Source organism: Miniopterus natalensis, chromosome 4, assembly GCF_054644295.1.
Source record: "Miniopterus natalensis isolate mMinNat1 chromosome 4, mMinNat1.hap1, whole genome shotgun sequence".
NCBI classification, from domain to species: domain Eukaryota; kingdom Metazoa; phylum Chordata; class Mammalia; order Chiroptera; family Miniopteridae; genus Miniopterus; species Miniopterus natalensis.
The window spans coordinates 6,776,033-6,799,170 of NC_142084.1; the positions used below are offsets into that span (position 1 = coordinate 6,776,033).

At 51.6% G+C, this 23,138-nt stretch overlaps 1 protein-coding gene across 1 annotated transcript in view; it reads right to left on the minus strand.

Moving 5' to 3' along the window:
• Positions 1-3,667: 3,667 nt before the first annotated feature.
• Positions 3,668-23,138, minus strand: part of PRDM5 (PR/SET domain 5) — a 104,142-nt gene continuing 84,671 nt past the window's right edge. The window contains exons 15-16 of the mRNA XM_087816221.1: positions 6,792-6,896; positions 3,668-5,404 (exon numbers count right to left, since the gene is read on the minus strand). Coding sequence (XP_087672347.1) covers positions 5,240-5,404; positions 6,792-6,896 — 270 coding nt within the window. The 3' untranslated portion in view covers positions 3,668-5,239. The remainder of the gene's footprint in view (positions 5,405-6,791; positions 6,897-23,138) is intronic.

Sequence of the window (23,138 nt, forward strand, 5' to 3'; positions counted from 1 at the left end):
TTCTCAATGTCATACTGAAGGCGGCAGTGCCGGCCGTGGCCTTCCGATCAGGGCACAGCACAGCTGGGCCAGCCCGGCCCTCGGCTGTCCTACTCATGGTCTCCACAGTCATCCAGGTGGCCCAGCACCACTTGATGAAAGGACACCCCTCTTCCCACCCATTTCCTTTGCACCCTCATCAGAAACAAGTGTCCCTGTTTCTGTGTTGTTCCGTTGCTCCGTCTAATCCCTGCGTCGATGCTGCAGTGTCCAGGCTCCTGTCACTTGCAGGTAGGTAGTGTGAGTCCTTCACTTTAATCTTTTTCAAAGTCGTTCACCTTTTCCCAATCTTATGCATTTCTACATGAATTTCAAAATCATCATCTTGGTTTCTAAATAAACCAAAATGCCTCCTGAAACTTTTGCCTGGACAGGTCAATTCGGGAAGTTATCATTTTAGCCACATGGAGCCTTCCGACCCGTGAACAGAGCGTGATTTCATTTATTTCATCTTGTCAAGTTTCTCTCAGTCATATTTTGACGTTTTCAGATCTTACCCATCTTTTATTAGCTTTATCCCAAAGTATTTTGTATTTTTGACGCTCTTCTAAATGACTTGGCTTTGTTCTATTTCAGTTTCCGACTATTCTATTCATTCCTGCGCATGGAAACAGTTGATTTTCGTATAATGATGTGTGTCCTACAGCCTGGCCGGGGGCACTAATTAGCGAGTTGCTTTCCACAGATTCCACCGGATTTTCTAAGTAGCTGGTCCCACTGTCTGCAAACAGCACTGATGGAGCCTCCAGGGCAGTGCTGACTGGAGGCCGCGAGAGCGGGGGGCTCACTGCTGAGCTCAGGGCAGGCGCCTGTCTCCCACCTCCGTCCTAAGGGCGCTGCTAGTGGCCGAGAACTCGAGTTGTGCTCATGGTCTCTACCAGCTGGAGAAAGTCTCCTTGCTGTTCCCGGTTTGCCAAGAATTATACCAGATATTGGTGCTGAATTTTGTCAAATGCTTTTCCTGTGCCTATTAAGATGATCACATCATCTTTACTTTTTTACTGTTAACATGGTGAATTACGTTGGCTTTTGAATGTTAAACCAACCTTGCACCCCTGGGCACCGATCCCACCCCGACTCTGAGGTTGTGAGACCGGGGAGGAGAAGCGTCCACCACGGGAGACCTGGACCAGGGACGTGGGAGGGAAGCACACGCAGAAACACGGGGCTGCAGAGAGCGAGCTGGGAACAGAGAAGCCGCGGTTTCAGAAGGTCCCCAGAAGAGTTTGGGGGTGGCTGATGTGGATGGCGGGGGCCGCGGTAGGGACAGGAGGGCTCAGAGCATTACGGGGGTGGAACGTGGTGGAGAATTTCGCCGTTTGGAAACTTGCCGACGGGCACTGACAGAAAATGCAGGATTGAGATGGAGGCCAGGTCCGGAGCCTGCAGAGTCGCCCGGTGGAGTGTCAGGTGCAGCGGCTACACCACCTGCACGGCCTGACAGCGGTCTCCCCGTGTGTGTGGGGTCCGAGGATGGGGCGGCCCCGGACACCGTGTCCTGGCAATGGTCTGGAAGAGACGGTAGCAGGGATGCGAGCCTGACACGACCCCTGGGGATCCGAAGGACTACGCTCTGTCCCTGACTCGTAGCAGGACACTGTCTGCAAACCTCCGGCCAGTTTTCACCACCTGGCTGCTGATGTCCCACCCCGAACCTTAGCTCAGCGGCTCGGGTCTGCTCCGCGTCAGCCCAAGTCCACGAAGCCAATATCCTCCAGTCTGTTCTGGGCTCGTCTCTGGGCTGTGTCCACAGTCACACTCACCTCACTCGGGCCGCTCCCCACCTGCCCCACGGCACGAGTGGGCTCCCAGACGGTGTCGTGCACCCCTGGAGACCTGTCATGCCTCTGCCCACCTCCACTATGACCTCCCAGCGTTGGCTGGATGTTGTGTCCCCTCCCACCCCTGCAGTGTCCAGTTGCATCAAACTTAGAGATCGCAGTGCAACACGCAGAGGTCCTCTGCTTTACTGTGAGCTGGAAATCTCTGCCACCGCGCTCTCCCACTGCGAGCTAACCCGGATAGCTCTGCGATCACCTTTTACACGTCTGCCCGTCTGCGCTTTGTCTGAACAGACAGTGAAGTGTCACGAGCACTGATACGCTGGCCAGGGTAGAACGGACCAGCTGAGCTCCCACCTTGGTCGCAGCCGTGTCTTCGGCACAGAGGCCAGTAGAGGAGGGGAGGAGTGTGGGTGCTGACGGCACCCACTGCCCAGTTGGATGCCATCTGCCGGAGGGGGGCGACTGGAGCTCCGCGTCCCATGGTCCCACCATGAGGGGCAGAACCCCAGGGCCGACGGACCGTCTGGGATTTCTCAGCCTCTTCCCAGCACAGGTTATCCCCAAACGGCCAATCATATCCGCAAAGACCTTTTAGGTTCATCGACACTAGTTAAGCAGTTATTGTTTAAAAACTATGAAACTTATCAAATGGACGACCACAGAAGTTTTCGGCATGAGTATGTTCGAGTCGATGGCTCAGTAGGAAACCCTGGACGAGTACACGCAAGGCCGTCATCTGGACACGGGACCATCAGCCGCAGTCGCTCGGCTCACAGGCAGGCGGCTGCCGGTGGGGGCACTGGCTCTGGAACCTACTATTTGTGTTTTCTATGGAATCTCAATATTAGAAGCCAGTGACTCCTTGAGCAGCCCCCTCTCTTTACCAATTAAATGTCACATTAAGTAAAAACAATTGACTTTAGTAATTGGAAATTTCTTAGAGGGAAAAATCCCAGGATGCCCCTTTGAAACTGGGCAGGGCAAATTCTCTTTACCCACACACTCTCACAGCTGTGAACTCTGCTGTCATGTCGCACATGGAAAGGACATTAAAATTAACTTTAGCCTGGATCTTGTGAGTTGTTTTAAAAGGCAGGTTTAAATTCTTGGTTCTCTGAAATGCAGTATGTGAAATTCATTTTGAGATCATTATAATTTTTCTAGGAATAAGAACCTAAGAAAATGGTTAGCGTTACTTAAAACTCTCTTAGGATATTTCTTTATAAAGCTTTCCAAGTGCATGAGTGTGCATGTGCACACATACACACATTCACACTCACATGCACGCACGCACACTCTTACACATACATACACACTCACATGCACATACATGCACACACACTCATACATGAATACACTCTCACACACACACACACGCACGCACACACACTCACAAGACCAGGAGCACTGGGTTTGGTTTCAGTGCCTCGAAAAGGCAGGATAGGGGTCTAGCCACACCCTTTTTTGAGGTTTTCCTCAATGGTAGATGCCCCTCCAGCCTGAGGGCCCCACCGCTTCCAGGTCGCATGACTCCGCAGCGCTGTGGCTCCTGGTTTCCCGGGTAACTTCCCCAGAGCCCAGTCAGTCGAGGTGCTGAGATCCCACAACATCGGTATCTGGCTTCTTTCACACGTCACACTGGTCCCATCATCGGGATGGGACGCATCCCGTCTAGAGAGGCAGCCCTCAGGCCGCACAGACATGTTACATGACGTACAGACCCAGTTCTACAGCTGTCCTTTTATGTTCAGACGATACGAGCACTGTCGTGTTAAACTGAAACACTTGGATCTAAAAATACGCTGTTGAAACAAATGACACGGGAGAAACGAGACCCAAATCCGTTCTTATACAATAGTCTGTAATTTCAGATACAAAATGCTACAGAGGCACACTGAGACATCTCCTAAATTATAATCTGGGAATTTACATTTTCTTAAAGTTATCTCTGGTGAGTTCCAAATTTAGTATTTTTACAGAGCTTAAATATCTATATTGAATCTTTTTTTCAAAACTGGAACTGAGCATGAATAGAACTCTAAAACAAGACTCCTGATTTCAAAGCATTGTCTTCAAATAACCTTTCTCCCTAAAGCATCAGAACCGGTTACCCGCCAGCATCACACTTCCTCCCTGTGGAGTGGGCTCCACGCAAAACGGTTCAGAATTTGGGCTTCACGTCCATTTTCCTCTGGCTTTGGATTCCTCTACGTGCCACTTGATACCACTACCGTGTGTCCTCGTGTCTTCTCCCACAACAAGCTGTTCATTCCAGGCTGCTCTTAAATGTTTCACTGAAATGTAACCTAAAACAAGAAACAAAGCTTCCCGCTTCATTCCCCTTAAGCATCAGTGATCATTTCAATCCCAACAATCAGCAGGTTTATTTTTTTATTCTGATTCCTAGTAACACAGGAAAATTGAGGGTAATTCAAAAGTGTTTGAGAACGGCTACTGCCAAGATTCTGCAAAATGTCTTTTTCAAAACAGAATGTAACTGCTCTGAGGACCGGCATCTGCACGTGTCCTGTACTGCGGAGCGAGAGGCGAGGGCCGGGTCACCGTCACTAACACCCCCACGTCACTCAGGGCTGCTGCTGTCCGGCCCGACACGGACGGCCTGTCCTGCTTCCCTTTTCAGCTGTATGAGTTTGTGTGTTGTTCATTTCTAGAGAGAACTAGTAGGAGCTCAGGAGGCCCAGCCTGGTGACTATGTAACTGTTAGGGTCACTTCTGTGAAGGCTTTTCAAGGTATTCCAGGCCGTGAGTGTCCGCATCTGAGTGACGAGAGCCAGTCACGTTTCCTAAGAATTGCTGAAAACGAGCAACATCTCAGTAGATGTTTTAGTTCTTAAATGGCTCTTTACTTTAAACCAACCTGGTGTAGGGAGATGTTAAGTAAGATCAACTTTTGGTCTGTTTCACAAAACCTGGTAACAGCGTTTCATCCGGTCGTCATGCTTGAGACACTAGAAACTCCTGCCCGTATCTGCAGTGATGTGTCTGGGAAATCTTCATTTCTTTACGGCTGCATTAGTAATGACCAGTTGCAATACCGAGCCCGTGCACAACCACACACACACGCACGCATGCGCGCACGCACACAGAAATAACTAAGATGAAAAGGCCTGATAGGGAGGGTGCTGCTAAACCTCAGTAGAGACACGGCCAAGGACAGCCAGGACTCTTTTTCCGTTTTATAAGAACAGAGCACAAGCCGTATACTGTAAAGCTACAAAGTTATTTTTCCATGTGTACATTTCTTGATAAAAGGAGAATTTTTTCTTTTTGCATATGTGTCTACGGACCCTAAAGGCTGGCAACGAAGGCCGGGAGGCCGGCGGCTGAGGGCGGCTCTGCGCCGCTCACCGGGCGGCAGCCGGGGCCCCGCGGGCCGTCCCGGGGCGCCCGCCCCGTCAGCTGTCGGCCTCGCCGTGGATGTTGTCCATGTGCACTTTGAGGTAGTCGTTCCGGGTGAACTTCTTGTGGCAGAACTGGCACTCTGCCAGCGGACGGTTGGGATTGTGAGTCATCTTGTGTCGGATGAGCATCTTCTTCAGGCTGAAGGCCAAGTCACACACCTAGGAGAGACCGAGACACGTGACACGTCCTTCCTCTGTACAAGGGACACGGTGCCCGTCCCTGTCGCCAGGATGGACGGCAGGCAGCACTGCTCCTGAAATGAGTGGACGTTAACACCCAATAAGGGTGAAGAAAGTTAATTCAGTTCCCAAGAGTCATCTGCACTTCATGGGTGTGCTCTGCACGCCCACCTCCCTCCCTCCCTGCAGCCGCTGTATTTAATCATCGGGGGCCACTCCCCAAAAGAATATCTTTCTCCCCAGAATGGACTGCATTGACAGTTTCCTATTAAACCTCTTACACAAAATGCCTCGGAGTCTAAACGGCATAAATGGTGTACTTATGCACACACAGATGCACTCAGACACACACGCACACTCATGCGTACACACAGATGTACACTCAGACACACACACTCAGACATATGCACACTCAGACATACACACACAAACTCATGCATACACACAGATGCACTCAGACACACACACGCACACTCAAGCGTACACACAGATGTACACTCAGACACACACATGCACAGACACACACACTCAAACACATACACACTCAGACACACACACACTCTCATGCATACACACAGATGTACACTCAGACACACACATATATACAGACGCACACACGCACACTCATGCATACACAGATGCACTCAGACACACACACGCACACTCATGCATACACAGACACACTCAGACACACACACGCACATTCATGCGTGCACAGATGTACACTCAGACACACACATACACAGACACACACACTCAAACACATACACACTCAGACATACACACACTCTCATGCATACACACAGATGCACTCAGACACACACACTCAAACATATACACACCCAGACATACACACACACTCTCATGCATACACATAGATGTACACACTCACACAACAGACACACTCAGACATGCACACACACTCACTCATACACACAGATGCACACACACATACACACTCATGCATACACATAGATGTACATACTCATGCATATACATGCACAGACATACACTCAGACACGCACACACTCAGACATACATATAGATGCACACACACTCATACAGACATGCAGGCACACACTGAAACATATACTCAAGACACACAGACATACACACACACAGACATACACATAGATGCACACACATTCACTCATACACACATGCATACATAGATGCATGCACATGCACACTCATCCATACACATAGATGTACACATAGATGTACACACAGACATACACACACACATGCACACTCATGCTTATATACAGATGTACCCATTCATACCAACACTCACGCACACACTCAGGCGCACACACACACCCTCCTGGTGGTGGGGGCCCCAGACAGGAAGGAGGAGGCCACTCACGTCGCACTGGAACGGCTTCTCCCCGGTGTGCGTCCGCCGGTGCTCGTCCAGGCCCCGCTTCTGGCTGAAGGCCTTGCTGCACTCCGAGCACTTGTACGGCTTCTCCTGCAGGGAAGGAGAGGCCATGAGTCCCAGCGGCCAGGGCCCCCTTGCCTAGGGCGGGGCGGGTGCCGCAGCCAGTTCCTGGGCACACTGAATGATTCTCCCTTCTCGGGAAACAGCAGTCCTCAGTCTGCTGGACAGTGTGCAGGCCTGGCTCAGGTGTCCCGTCCCCACCTCAGGTGGCCTGCACGTCTCTCACGAAGCCACACCTTGCACAGCTGCATTCTGAATGCCGCCTGCATGTCACCCTCAACCAGCTGGCCTGTTTCCTCCAGGCCTCGCGGTCATTCTCTGGGCACAGAAGTGGGCTGCTCCTGCGACTTTTCTAGGACCAGCCGGAGAGCTCCACAGAGTGACTGAGGCACTGCCCATCCTGGGGGACAATGTTGTCAGTGACTTAGAAACTGGAGACTCCCACTGGGTCCCCTCTCTGGACGAGTGGGTGCAAGTTTACCTTAAGGTGCTCCCGGGAAACACAGGACCATCGAGCATCCTAAGTGATCTGCTTTGTCTGTAATGATTATTGCACCTTATAGTTAATGTGGTCTTAGCACAGCTATGAAAGTTTCAGGGAATTAGGAACCGGGGAGCTGCTGGTCAAAGGGCGCATGTTTGCAGTTAGAAGAGTAAGTTTGGGAGACCGAGTGCCCAGCGCTGTGGTCACAGTCAGGCGCACTGTAGTGACACCTGACCGTTGCTAAGAGACCAGAGCTTAATGTCCTCCCCACACAACACACGGTAATTGCCTGAGCGACATGAAGGGACAGGATTCCTGCCAGACACTGGCCGACGGCCTCCAGGACTCCCGGGAAGGACCTCACGCCCGTCTCGAAGGGACTCCGCCGGCCCGTGGGTAAAGCGCGGCCGCCGGGACTGCTGCTCAGAGCAGCTGCCACACGGGGTCTCACCAAACCGAAGGGGCGGAAAGCGGAGGAAGTGAACCCATTTCCATCCGCCTCGGAGAGGACCCCTCGGACCCGTGCTCACTAATTCCTCCCATTTCTCCTACTCACGCACGCTGGAGGGAGGCCCTCACCTGGTAACAGCAGGCACGAGAGCAAACTGAGGGCACAGGGCGCTCTCAGATGGGCCCGGGGGGACACTCTCACAGAGACGGGGCCCAGGGGACACTCTCACAGAGACGGGGCCCAGGGGACACTCTCACAGAGACGGGGCCCAGGGGACACTCTCACAGAGACGGGGCCCAGGGGACACTCTCACAGAGACGGGGCCCAGGGGACACTCTCATAGAGAGACGGGGCACAGGGCACGCTCCCACGGAGACGGGGAACAGGGCACGCTCCCACGGAGACGGGGAACAGGGCACGCTCCCACGGAGACGGGGAACAGGGCACGCTCCCACGGAGATGGGGCACAGGGCACAGGGCACGCCCTCACGGAGACGGGGCACAGGGCACGCTCCCACGGAGATGGGGCACAGGGCACAGGGCACGCTCCCACGGAGACGGGGAACAGGGCACGCTCCCACGGAGACGGGGCACAGGGCACGCCCTCACGGAGACGGGGCACGGGGCACGCCCCCACGGAGACGGGGCACGGGGCACGCCCCCACGGAGACGGGGCACGGGGCACGCCCCCACGGAGACGGGGCACGGGGCACGCCCCCACGGAGACGGGGCACGGGGCACGCCCCCACGGAGACGGGGCACGGGGCACGCCCCCACGGAGACGGGGCACGGGGCACGCCCCCACGGAGACGGGGCACGGGGCACGCCCCCACGGAGACGGGGCACGGGGCACGCCCCCACGGAGACGGGGCACGGGGCACGCTCCCACGGAGACGGGGCACAGGGCACAGGGCACACTCCCACGGAGACGGGGCACAGGGCACAGGCACGCTCCCACGGAGACGGGGCACAGGGCACAGGGCACGCTCCCACGGAGACGGGGCACAGGGCACAGGCACGCTCCCACGGAGACGGGGCACAGGGCACAGGGCACGCTCCCACGGAGACGGGGCACAGGGCACAGGCACGCTCCCACGGAGACGGGGCACAGGGCACGCCCCCACGGAGACGGGGCACAGGGCACGCCCCCACGGAGACGGGGCACAGGGCACGCCCCCACGGAGACGGGGCACAGGGCACGCGCCCACGGAGACGGGGCACGGGGCACGCTCCCACGGAGACGGGGCACGGGGCACGCTCCCACGGAGACGGGGCACGGGGCACGCTCCCACGGAGACGCCTGCGCCTGTCCTGCCCCTTCTCTGACAGCAGTGAAAACTCTGTGCCTCTGGCGCATCCTGTGTACGGGCCTAGCGTCCCGGCCCACAGTTCCACGCTGTGCGCAAGAGAACTTCTGTTTCTACCCTTCACTGCCTCCCCGGCCACAGGTTCACTGAGGGGGACCCAGGTCAGGTGACTGCACAGTGACAGACTCGGCAAGGGACAGGTGACACAGAAAGCTCAGGAAGCCATCGGAGGCTGAGTTCCTCCTGCCGGGCGGGGCGACCTGGGAGCTCTCAGGGACACAGGGGGACAGCGTGAGGAGCCCGGACACTGCCGAAGAGCCTCCGCACCATCGTCACTAACGCCGGCCGCGGCCTCACGCCATCACTCCTCTGCCTCCCCTGAAAGTACAAAATCTTTCATCTGGGCTCCAGAGCTGACCACTAGAGCATGGTGGGCACTGCTTACACCTCTTTCTGAGTGGAACCGCAGGACAAGTTACACGTGTAACGGACTCGTCAGCTGATTCAACCAGACACACAGGGATTAGGTTCCTCATTAATCCTGCTTCTGAATGATGACAGTGTAACTGACAAACAGCTTGTCTTTTGTCATTGTAACTGGGGGACCGTGACCAGGTGGAGGCAATCTACCTGTCAGTCACACTGGTCACCTACCAAAGGCCGATTATTCAAGTCTAATCAGTCCCGCTCTGATTGAACTGCAGGGTTTAAGGGGCTCGGGGCCCTGCCCCTTCTGATGTAGCTGATAAAAGGTCATAATTTTCTGCCCATCTATATAAAAGAACTGTATTCTTGCAACATAAGCTGAATTAGTAAATCTCAACAGCACTTGAGAGGGCTCTGTAGAAACCAAGCATTTTTTACCAATCTCGGAGGGCTCGGCACGTTGAAGTTCTCTGAATAGTTCATCAGACTGGGGTTTCCCTTTCGTTTAGCTAAGGATGGCTTGTCGGGACGGAAAGACACCCCCCACACACGGCACAGTTGCCCAAAGGCAAGACCAGTCTCGGGGAGCTTATGCACACGCTGTGGGCACGAATCCTTAAGTCCCCTACGGTCCCTTTCACGCAAGGCCACAAAGAGAAACAGAAAATCTAACAAGTGAACGCCCTCCCCTTGTAGTCAGAGGCCAAGGTAAAGGTGTCAGGAAGTCAAGAATGACGCTTAATAAATAAATGTTCATGGCAGTGGTGGCCTGAGCCCGGCAGAATAAAGGAAGGAAAATTAGGAGGCAATGAAAAGAAAGCAGGCACAAGTGTGCGCGGGGAACTGTCCGAGCCTGTGGCGTTTTGAATGGTACCGACACCGTTTGCTTAAAGGGAGGTTCCATTTGTAAGCAAAAGCCAGGCTCCTAGGCCTAGATCTACGTGAATCAGTGGTTGGACGAGCCCCTCGTCTGTCTCGCTCAGCGCTCTCACAGGGCCAGTGTCCCACTGGGAATGAACTACACTAGCTTCCATGTGAGCCACTTGGGTGTCAAATACAATTTGGGGGAAGAAATTCACTAAAAAGGAATCAGATGTAGAAATAAATCTCTCTCTCTCTCCCCCACACACGTTAGGATCTAATCTCACCTGGTTACCTTTTCCAGCTGAAAGTATTATACAGCTAGAAATATTGACCCTATCAGAGCTCACAAAAATGATGGCTTTCTAACTTTAAAAAAAAATCTTAAAATGACCTTATGAAGCAGAGATTTGGTATGAATTTCCTAAACATAAATGTCTGAAAAAACAGAAATTTTGTACATTTCTGGCTTCATATTTTCCCAGCTGCCACAGCTGTGGTTGACTCCCTCCCGTTGGACACATGATGAACCTCGGCAGAGATGACATGGGCAACTTGTGGCCGAAAGGGCTGTGTTACATTTTTCAAGGATTTGGCCCATTTGGAAGAGACACTGAAGGCCTGTCGAGCGGCTAATGCACCTGCCTTCTTTTCTTGTCAAATACCGTCTCCAACATTTTTGTTGGTTGTGTCCTAAAAACCCCTAATGAAAATCAGAGAAGTCTTACAAGTTTAGGACAGCCTTCATGTTTTTGTTTTTGTTTTTTCGCATGTTCCAAGGAGCTTTGTTTTTCCATGGAATGATCCTGAAAATTGATAGTCTCAGACACAGTGATCCACCAGCAAAGGCAAACTCAGGAAGGAAAACGTTGACTACTTCCCCTGAAAAGGTCCTTTACTATATTCGACCTAGCATATTTGGCTGACAAATCAATTAATTTAGAAGTTTCCAGCTCTACTGATAAAGTGAGCTGAGAGCAGTGGAGGGAATTCCCACCATTAGATGACGTAGCCGGAGGGAAATCCGTCAGCAAACGTGGCCGTGCCTACTGAGCAAGACGTGATGTTAGGAACCACAGGAAACAAAAGCTTAAGAGGTGGCCCTCATCCTCGAGAGGGGTCCCCAGATGTGCAAAGAGAAGGCGGAGGGGCAGGTGGAGGCCGGTGCACCTGCCCATCGACCTGAGCTTTCGTGCCTACTCAGTAACTAGGGTATGGGACACACCAATTTGGGGGGCACGACGTTGGGGTACAGAGAATGATGTGAAGTGAGAACACGGTCTAGTCACAGGCTCCTACGTTGAAGGGGAAAATCCAATCAGTCCACAGAGACTTGATTTAATTCAACTTGCCTCCTTCCAAAAATAACAAGCGTGCTTTGCGACTGACATGTGTTGGCGGCAAGCGCAATCCATCGTCCAATAAAACCATCAGGTTTACGCGGAGGTCCGCAGGAAAGAGGAATTACGTGAAAGTGTAGCCTCGGAAAAGGGACATCTAATTCTAAAGAAATGACATACTTACCCCATTACACAATTTTGAAAATAATAAGAACACATCACACATGCAACTAATTCACCCACAGACACAAGAGCGTCTGTTTCAGCCAAGTTCATGTCAACGGGTAAAACAAAGCCATCAAGGAGGGGGCAGAAGTCGGAGGATGTCAGCTCATCCATATAAGTTACGTCTCTGAGTCACCGTGCTGCAGATGGCAGGGAGCTAGTAGCATAAACTGCTCTTTCAAACCTCAGAAATGCTGGGAAAACCACCACCTGTTTGCACAGGTGAGGAGCCCAGAGCCGTCCTGGCAGAGACCTTGCTAGATTTAAACGTGCTCAGGGCATAAAGTGTTTCGACAAAATATCAGTCAGCCTACAAGGTCAAAAAATAGAAGAAAAAGACAATGACACAGCAGGATTACTGGAGGAAGTGGGCCAATTTCTATTTCCAAACTCGACTATTGTCCACAGTTTTTAATCCTAGAGGTAACCGCAGAACTTAAGTTTTATTCCTACAATGAGCACCTTCCTCTCACCTTTTCCTCTGATAGTTTTGTCCCGCAAGTAAATCTGAGCTCAATCTTCGTTCACAAATGGGTAGGGTAGGTTCTTTGTGAAAACTGTAATTTCTGGTGGTGCTACCTTTTGCAAAATCCCATTCCAACCCAAAAAATGGAAGGACCTACCATCATCAACCGGAACCAGAAACAGATCAGAGTTCACTTTTTAAAAAGAAAATAGTAGTGACATTTTACCAACTAGCTTCTGAATGTTTGGGGCTCGGTGTGCTCCTGGAGAGGGGACTCCTCACTACTTCCTTGCAGGGACCATGACTAGTTTGCCCACCTGTCCCTGGTTACCTGGGTCAGCCCTGTGTCAGCCCTGAAAGTTCCACATCCCAGGGAAACCCTCAGTGTGGGGCAAAGAGCAAGGCGGGACCAGGTCCGTTTCTATAGGAGCAGGAACACCTGAACTTCAGAGTAACAGCTGTGGCCCTGGCTGGTGTGGCTCAGTTGGCTGGGCGTCATCCTGAGCACTGAAAGGTGGCGGGTTCAATTCCTGGTCAGGGCACATGCCAGGGTTGTGGCTCAATCCCAGGTAGGGGGCGTGGAGGAGGCAGCCGATCCATGTTTTGCTCTCACATGGATGTTTCTATCTCTCTTCCCCTCCTTTCCTCACTCTCTAAAAGTCAATAAAAAAATCTTAAAAAAAAAAAAAAAAAAAAGAGTAACAGCTGAGACTTGTTACTGTGAGCTGGATACCACCTGGGGGGCCATGTGCATCCTCTGAACTCATCAGCTGTCACTTACTAACACAGGGCCTGCCCAAGCCCCCCGGGGCCTGTCTCCTGTTCTCCCGTCCGTGCCTCACCAGTGGGTCTACAGTCTCAGTGGCGGAATGAACTCAGCTACCCAGGAAAAGTAAGGACCACCCCGCTGAGAACACTGGCTTCCCACCTTGCAGCTGAAGTTTCGAGAACGGGGGGCCCAGGCGGGGCCAGTGGAAGGGTGAGGAGAGTGGAGCTTCAGTGGGAAGGGCCAAGCTTTTGTTTCTTGTTTTGTTAGAAGGACAGTGACTTAGGAACTCTCTCTGTTAACTCAGCAACTGTCCAGCTCTTTCTCTCTGAACATATGGGGTAAAAGAAGACTTTGAATTGAAGTGATTTCCTTGTTTTTGGTAAATTCTAAGAGAGACCCGAATGGAATCACAGGCCTCAATCTGAACCATTCCTTTGCATTCTGAGATGATACTATTTGATTGTTTAATTCTTTGCATTTGTTCCTTGCTTGAGATCTGTGCTAACACGTAAGAGAGGCATTTCCAGCCTATACAACCTCTTAGAAATTCGCTCTTGTCTATATTTGCAGTGACAGTTCCAGCAGCCAGATAGCCATCCTCTTAAGTCAAGTCAACATCAAGAGCACACTTGGTAGAAGAGTCAGCTAATGTAATTCTTATCTGCACACAGAGGAACCGAGCCCCACTGAGCCCCAATGCTTAGCGTTTGATGAGTGCACTGAGCCCCAATGCTTAGCGTTTGATGAGTGCACTGAGCCCCAATGCTTAGCGTTTGATGACTGCACATGTCCCGTTCTTGCTGAGTACAGAGCCACCTCAAAGCTCTCCCTCCAGACAGGATGAAAGAACACACACTCATCTCAGGCCACACACAAGGGCAGGCTGGGGGTGACGGAGGTCTCTGGGGCCTGAGCCCCACATTGCATGAAAAAAACAGACGTGCAGCCTGAGTGGCCACAGCACTGGCCACCGCCCTCAACAGGACAGATGTCAGAGAACTCACTCATGTCCTGCCAACGGAGAAATACAAACAAGACTTAATATTTAAAAAATGCAAAATACAGCCATCGAGCCATATATTACTTGGCGCTAAACTGTGCTGCACGTTACACTGTTTTGTAGCTGGAATGTCACCTCTTGGCAATGACTCGGTACATTGCTTACATGTCTAAAAACACATGTTAACTTCAATTCCTTTACTTCTGTTGCTTCTACAAAGCCAACATACGAAATAGATCCAAAGCAGGCAGGCATATCACATTCCAGGAAAATGTTCGTTTTAACTGTTTTAACCTGTACTGGCTCAGCGAGCCAGCTACGCTCATCCGCTGTCAAAAGGGAGCAGCTGGATCAGCGAGCTGCACATACAAGAGAGTGTACATGCGACAGACCTGCACACTCACGTGTGACACATATAATGACAAAGGCTTGAGTTCAGTGGAATTCATTCCAATGAATTTAGTGGACTAGTGAGACTACTCCAGGGAGGGCCTCTAGAACTGCCCCAGTGACCAGCCGAGTTTGGGGCCAGGGTCCAGCCTGCGTCTGGCATGAATATTTTGGGATGTTCCAGACCTGGGTCACAGGCTCGAGGGCTGGGTGGCCAGGCACTCGAGGAGCCTCAAGGGTCATCCTGATGTCAAAGGCCACTTTTGCTGGAGCCGAAAATGCTCTGCAATCCAAACACAGTCCTGTGGGAGCTCAGGCCACCATTTCCTTCATGATAAGGATCGGTCCCTGGACCAGTGTTTTATGTCACTCACAGCTTGCCCTCGCTCAACCTCTGACCCTGCACTGACAGGCTGGGGTCTGATTACCAGTCCCCAAAGCCCCTTGGCCACTCCTCCCGCTTCGTGGCCTCCAGATCACCAAACCTCAACGCAGGCATCTCCCAGTGGCCCAGGTACGACCCTGCGTCAAGGCCACAAGCCATGGCACAGGCACAGCCACCGTAAACCAGGGTGTCACAAGGGAAAGGGAACAGTTGAGGGAAGCAATCGTCTGATGGGTCTTCAAGTGTAAGTAACGCTTAGTGCAGAGATGTATGTGAGAAATGGCTCTGGATTCTGGTTCCCATTATTTCAGTTTATAATCTGGAGCATATAATGATATAGGAAACTAAACAAAAAAATACATGTAAGTATATATGAGCATTACATATTTACATATTTTAATGTCTGTATTTTATACTTACATAATTATGAAATTTCACATATTTATATATTAATGAAATTATATATTTTATATACATATTTCCTATATGTTTATAGTGTATATGTTTTTATAAATATATGTATACATTCTTTCTGATTTTGACTCCACACAATGACGATTTCAGAGAACACTTAGTTATATCTAATAACATCCAAATATGCATTAAAATAAAAAGGCCAACTGGTGTTTCGTAGGTGAATGCCCGCCTTCCTTTGCAAGGGCGTGACATCCTCGAACTGTGCCCAGCTCCCGTCCTTCACTTCCCCGCCGAGCAGCATCCGCCGCGTCCAAACTCTGCCTTGCGCGGCATTAGCCGCATGGCGCTAACCTCATAATACTCACACTTAAATACCTTCTCGGAGGACTGAAGCCACAAGGAAAGGGTGACATTGCATTACATGTTTCCCATAATAAGATGAACTAACTAGAAAATACACACAAGAAACATGAATGACTGGAAAATACCCAAATCTGTGACCAAAAACGAAAAAGGCCCTTCGCAATTGAGGAGGGAATGGAAGGCGAGGAGTGGAGTTGGGCCGGGCAGCCGGGGAGCTGGGCGCTGGGAGCCAGGGAGCAGGGAAGCTGGGCGCCGGGAGCCGGGGAGCAGGGGAGCCGGGGAGCCGGGGAGCCAGGAGCAGACCCAGAGGAGGCGGCCTCCGCTCTGATAAACCACCGCGGGCACCGCGCTGGGACTGGGTCTTCAGCGTGAAGAGACAGGGTAGCCAGAGCCGCTGCGATTCTCTAGGTAAGATATGACCTCAGGATTAAGTCTCATTTGGGTCAACTTGTAAAATATATTCATGTTCTTAGGACCACCAACGGCCTCTTTTAGAGGGAAAAAGTAAGGATTTTCTCTTCTATGGAGAAAAAAGGAATAGCCACGACTGTAATTTACACTGAAACTAAAATAAATGCCCTCTCTCCTAAAGGCCCTTTGCTTCCTTCACGAATTTATGAATAAATTTCTTGATAATACCTAGAAATACTGAGATCAAATCATTTAAAAACTGTTCACAACCTCCTCGAGGGAGGAAGTGCGACTGAGAGGAGGGAGGTCCCTCAAAGCCACAATCCCCTTGGCCTGAGCACCGCCCTTGATAGGGACTTGCCTGTGACCTACTGCGAGTCACTCCTGGCCTAGAGGAATCTTCTTGGGAAAATATTACACCTAAAAGAGCCATCTGCAAAGATCTGAAGGGTCCTGACATTGACAATGCTGTTCTAATTTCCAAGGATGCAGAGAAACTTTAACATGAGAATTTCACGTAAAATGTGAGTAGCAAACCTCCAGACACTAAAATTTCACTTATTAAAATAGATTACAAGGGGCAAGAGATAGCCCTCCCTGGTGGCTTTTACATTAACAATATTTTACTGAAAATGGCTTAAAAAGTGCAGCTGAAGGGGAAATGCCTGTGGAGGTCACACAGGGACCGCTGGATAATTTTCTAAGCAGGGTGTCTTCGTGACAGTCACCTTGGAGCTTTCTCCTGCCGGGCACTTTGTAGCCTGAGTCCTGGGTTCCTTGCAGTGGGTGGGGGAGAAAGACGGAGGGGTCCAGGGGACTCAGGAGACCCTGAGATAAGAAATCAACAGCCGTTTTCTTAGAATTTCTGTAAGAGACCGGTTCATACAATATGGAACATAACCCTGTACAGCACCTTGATGGCTATTTACCTGGTAATAAAGACCACAGCCTTGCCCGGCCCAGCTGGCTCGGCTGGCTGAGCGGCATCCTGTGCATGGAAAGGTTGCTGGTTCCATTCCTGATCTAGGTTTCTTTCTCACAATGATGTTTCTCTCTCCCCTTTCCTCTCTCTAAGCATGCCCTTGGGAGAGGATTTAAAAAAAAAAAAAGAGTACAGCCGTGAGCAATGGAGAGATCTAACTGCCCACCTACCTCCATGCTGCCCGTGACTGGCCGTGTGACCCAGGACCTGCCTCCCGACCTCTCTAAGCCCACCTCCTTCATTGGCAACACAGGACATTATGCCTGTGTCACAGGGTTTGCTTTTCATAATGCTCGGCCCGTAACGAATTCAATACGGGTATTTTATCCATTCCATGAACCTGCTCTCTTCTCTGTATTAGCAACGCGCACGTGAGTAATAGAATTCAAACTGAAAAGGGCACAGTCTATGAAAACATAACTGCGATCATTTTATGGAGAAAGGGAATTATGCATGAATCTCTCAATTTAGCACTGTTCTTGAAACCCATTAATATAAATAGATGGTCTTTTATTTCAAGATTCTTCATATAAATAGACGGTCCTTTATTTCAAGACTCTTGGGATACTTTAGTCATTAAACCCCGTGAATGGAGTACAAGATAAATATAAAATTCTGTTCAGAGAGAAAATAGTACAGAAAATATATCACTTTCCCAAGAATACCAGTCCCACTTTAAAAGATTAATTGTCTATCGCCTATCCTAGAAACAAAGAAAACTCTCTCTGCTTCAGGCGGCACGCACCGTCCTTAAATCCCGAAGCATATGATTAAAGTCTAAAGATAACACCGCGGCGGCCAGGCAGCTCCCAGCCTACGTGCTAATATTCGCAGGGTCTTAGTTTAGCTCCATCTGCAAACTGCTCTACACACGCCCCGTGTGCACACACCAGGTTCACGGCGGAGCTCCGGGGGCACCTCGGAGTCACGTGAAAGCAGCTACGTGGTCGTTAGAAATGGGGCCCCCCAGCTGGGTGGCCAGGCTGCTCCCTGACACCCCTGGGCCCCGGCTGGTGCTCAACAAATAGCCCAACAGGCCATTTGGAGAAACCTGTGGAGAAACGTTAGGAATATGTGCCGTAAGGTTTTGTTGTCTTTTATTAATCCTCACCTGAGGATATTTTTTCCATTGCTCGTTCAGGGGGCTGGGGCGGGGGAGACAGCGATGTGAGAGAGACACACGGACTGGCTGCCTCTCACATGCACCCCGATGGGGCCGGGGATCGAGCCTACAACCGAGGTGCACGCCCTGGGCTGGAATCAAACCTGGGGCCCTTCAGTCCGCAGGACGACGCGCTAACCGCTGAGCCAAATCCACCAGGACTGCGCCTTAAAGTTTTGATCCCACGGTAGGAACAGTAACAACTAAGGACTTAGCAGCGAGTTCCAACTTTATTAGTCTTCACCTGTAAGACAATTTCTGTAATGTTGAAAAAATTATGTAAAAGGTGAGAAGTTGCCCTGGCTGATTTGGCTCAGTGGTTAGAGGGTCGGCCTGCGGACTGAAGGGCCCTGGGTTCGATTCCAGCCAAGGGCATGTACCTCGGGTGCAGGTTCCATCCCCGGCCCCAGGCTAGGTGTGTGCAGAAGGCAACCAATCGATGTGTCTCTCCCAGATCTCTCCATCTCTCGCTCTGTTTCCTCTCTCTCTCCCTTCCACTCTCTCTGAAAAGCTATGGAAAATATATCCATGCGTGAAGATTAAAAAAAATTTTTTTTTAATTCAAAAAATTTTTTTTAAAAAGGTGGGAAGTTATTTCAAGGCAGAGTTGCTTGGAGCAAGTATCTGTTTTATTTGTATTTCTAATAAGCAGGGAACACGAGGGTCCTTGCTAGTCTCTTCCTTCAGCCCCTTACAGGGCAACAAACAACTCCTGTGCTGCCTGGTTATCACCACAGACCCAACACGTCCCTGATCTCGGGAAAGCTGCCCACGTCCCCTGGAGCCTGCCGGCCCGCCCTCTGCTCCCGTCCTGTCCCCTCAGACTCAGCCCTGGGTCTCCCTGCGGCCACACAGCACAGCCTGGCACCGGCGCGCACAGCACCCAGCTGGCGGGTCCCACCCGCCCTCCACTCGGCTCCTTCTGGAAAACCCGTCCTCACGCCCTGACCCTGTCCAGCTGGTTCAGGGAACTACCCGGTCCCCTTGGGCTGTCAGCTGCTGTTTCCCACAGTCCAATGTCCCGGTCACACTGCGTCACTGTCCCTGAACAAAGATTAATTTAACGGCGGAAGTGTCCCTCTCCCGAGTATGCGAGCACTCGGGGCTGAGCCGGCTCTGAGCAGCCACGTCCCTTCCACGTCACCTGGACCTCTCCAGAAAGGCCATTCGTACAGAAGACACACAAATGCCAGTACAGATAAGACGGAATGACGGGCTGTTCCGCCGCTGAATGAGCGAGCACACGAGCCACGCCAGGAAAAGTGAACGAAACGGGGAAGGACGGCCCGAGGTGCAACACGGAGCTGAGCTAACGGGGTAAAGGGTGTCCCTGAGGATGGCCAGGCAGGGAGGGGGCCGGCCGGGAGGCGCGGAGGGGTGAGGAGGAGGAGGCCGGCCTTTCCTTGTCACTGTCTCATCTGTACACGGAGGAGAGGCCACAGCGAGCTCCGGGGACACGCGGAGCAGACTGGCTGGGCCTCCCCAGCCCCACCCGGGAGCCTCCTGCTGCTCAGCCCTGTCCCCTCCACGTGACCTCGCCGGCGGGCCCCCTCCTCCCGCAGAGCGACCTCTCGCCTCTCTCCTGACCCTTCTTTGCCGCACCCACGCCCTGTCCCAGGTGAGCCAGGTGCTTCTTTGGTGCGGTTCACAGCACCCTTGGGACACTTCTCCCTGGTCCTGGCCACGCTCTGTGGTCAGCTCCTCCCCCAGCATCCTGAAGGGCCTGAACTCCCTGAAAACAACACGTGTCACAGAAGCTGGCTCAGTAGGACACAGCGGGCCACGGGAGCCTACGTGCGCCCTTCTGAATCTTAAGGGTTTCAGTTAGGAACACACCGCCCCAGTCAAGACGGTCTCTTCAATCAGGAGTTCTCCGTACACCCAACAACTGCTTGAAGCCATTGCTAAGCAAGTTAAACAGGAGCTGTCTCAGAGTCCCCTAAGGTGTATTCTCTTGTGTTTCATTTTTAAGACATTATCTGAGGTAATCAAGAAAGTCACATGTCATAAGTCTTTGCAACTTACAACGCCGGGATCCGATTTTATTCCTACTGTTCAGGATAACAGCCACATAAGTCACCCCTACAGACATAACCCTGTCTAAATTTTACATTACTCATCAGCTCGAATGCTAATGAACTCAAAGCTCCCCTACGCCTCAGTTACAATCGCATGCTGATCCCAGCTGCGCTAACAGTGCCCAAGGGTCATGGGGCGGATGAGAAATGGAGAGGCACCTCCACGTGCCCATCCCTGTGCCACTGTGCCCATCCCTGTGCCACTGTACCCCACCAGGGCAGGAAAGAGTGGGTCACTTTAGATGCATTTTACACAATTAACATTTTATTTGCCTGGCCACTGTGCAGTATTTAGCACCCAGACTAGTTATTTGTTGCTAAAGAAACAGTGGCTCACTTCAAATGCAGAGAGCCCCCGACGCAGGGACCTAAACTGAGTCATTTCTCACGGCTCTGGGGGCTGACCGGGCCCTGCCATGGTCCCGCTTGGAGCCTCCCTGCGTCTGCAGCCGGGTTGTAGCTGCAGATGGAATCACAAGACTCAGCTGGGTTCGTGCTGGCTGCTGCCTGCAGTGCCCGTCTGGGGCCTCTGCCTGTGACCTGGGGCCCCCACAGCACGGGGGCTGGTTCCACAGACACGGGTGAGAGGAGTCCACAGACACAGGGCTCTCACGGCCTTGCCTCTGAGGCCCTGGAATATCACGTCTGCTTCATTCTGTTGGTCGACCTGGTCACTGTGTCAGCCTCGGTGCGAAGGAAGGGCAGCCAGGCTGGAGCCAGGCTGCCTGTGGACATGAAGAGCGGCACCCAGCCCGGCCGGCGCGGCTCGGAGGCTGAGCGTCCACCTGTGACCCGGGGGGTTGAGGTTCGATTCCTGGTGGGGTGCAGGCCTGGGTGGGGGGGGTGCAGGAGGCGGCCGATCGGTGACTCTCATCGTTGGTGTTTGTCTCTCTCTCCCTCTCCCTCTCTCTGAAATCAGTGAGAACATGTTGAAAAAAAAAAGAGCAGCATCCAGGGAGGAGAGCAAGGACCCAACCACCTGAGACGACCTTACCACACCATTATTCCAATTAACGCGCGTTGTTTTACTTTTTGTTGTTTTTTGGGGGGTGGAGAGGCTGGATTGTTTTCTTTTTTCATTTCTCTTTTTATGTTGTTCATTTCTAAACTTTTTATTTGTCTTTTTAATTTTTATTTTCTTTTTTAAATTTTACTTTCTTGTTGTGCACATCACGCTTTAGATCAACAAGACCAGCTTTCTCCCCCGCCCCCACCCCCAAATCAAATTAGGCACAGAAATACTGAATGAAAATAAAAGTGCCATTAAAAAATGTGGCCGAAAAATCACATTTCATGCCTGGGTCCAGCCCCTCACATCGGCGTAACTCGACCCTTGTAAACCTAAATATAGTGGAACCGTTTAACTCCACAGAAGAAATCTGTCTGATTTCCTACAGGGTAACCTGCCTACCCAATAAATTTGTCAAGAGTATGAAATCCAATTTGTTTTCAGTTTTCACCTCTCACTCCCGAAGCCCAGGGAAAGTCAGGAAGCACTCGGCAGCTATAGAAAGCCTGGGCCGGGGCCCTCATGTTAGGGCAGCATTTGGGGTGCACAGAAGTCCCTGAGCAGGGAATGAGCCTCCCAACGCGGGCGACTTCAGAGGGCGGACCTGCTCACGGGGACAGTCGAGCAGAGGAAGGAGCGGAGCGGTCACTCTGCCAAGTGGGTTGATGACCATCACAAAGAAGTTTCAGAGATGAAACAGGGACAAAGGGAGAAAGTGACGCCGCCAGTCCCTGGGAAGGAAGTTATTGTTCACGGGGTACGATCTCCCCTTTCACAAAGGACCAGCAGTTCCCTGTGTAGGACAAGAATGGTCCATTGCACACAGGTATATTTCCTGAGCCAAATAAAACACAATGGTATCTTGAAGCCATTTATCTTAAATGATTCATTTACAAGGCGTGTAAAATCCCCCAAGAAATACATGAGTTCTAGAAACAATACAACCAAATTAAAGGTATTTTCAAACAATGGCCATGAGCCATGTCCTCTGGTCCACACAGAACAAAGGCTGATGAAGTTTAGAAAACTATAAAGTAAAAATAAACTTAAAAGTTTCCTCTGAAATCACAGTAAGCTTTTAAAAAAGTTATTAAATTTGTCTTTGTCTCTTCCTCTTACCTAGTTATAAAAACAGAAGTAGCCAAGCAGTAACTGAGCACTTACCCTACACAGGTGTCCTCAGCCCTCCCTGTCCCTCTGAATCTACGGGGACACCTCCACGCCCCACGGTGCCCCTCCTGGGAACCCCAGGTTCATCCAGGACTCCTCCCTCCTAATTACCACCTAATACAGGCACCACGCATCCACACCTTGTCAATGCTATGTCAAAGGTGTCTCCCATCCGGTCACGGGCTGCAGCTCAGGCCCTTTTCCTTCCCCTTGAGCATGACTTCAGGGCAACCTTCCAAAAGAGCTGATTGCGACACTCCCCTATTCAAAGTGAAACACGCCACACCAGGCAAAACAGGCTTCCCGGATTCACATCAGGTCCTCAGCGCAGCCGACATCTACTGCATTCAGACCACGCACGCATCCTCACACTCAGCCATGTGGACCCCTGGCCGGAGCTGGAGGTACCTCTCTCGTGTGACCTGGGGACTTACATGTGCCTGCAGGCTCCTCCAATTTCCTCAGAGCTCAACTGAAATGCCACCCCAGCCTGACTCCACACACCGGCTCCCGCATGGGTCTCTGAGTTTTTCACTCAGGCCTCACTGCGCATTCACTAGGACACCACACTCATTC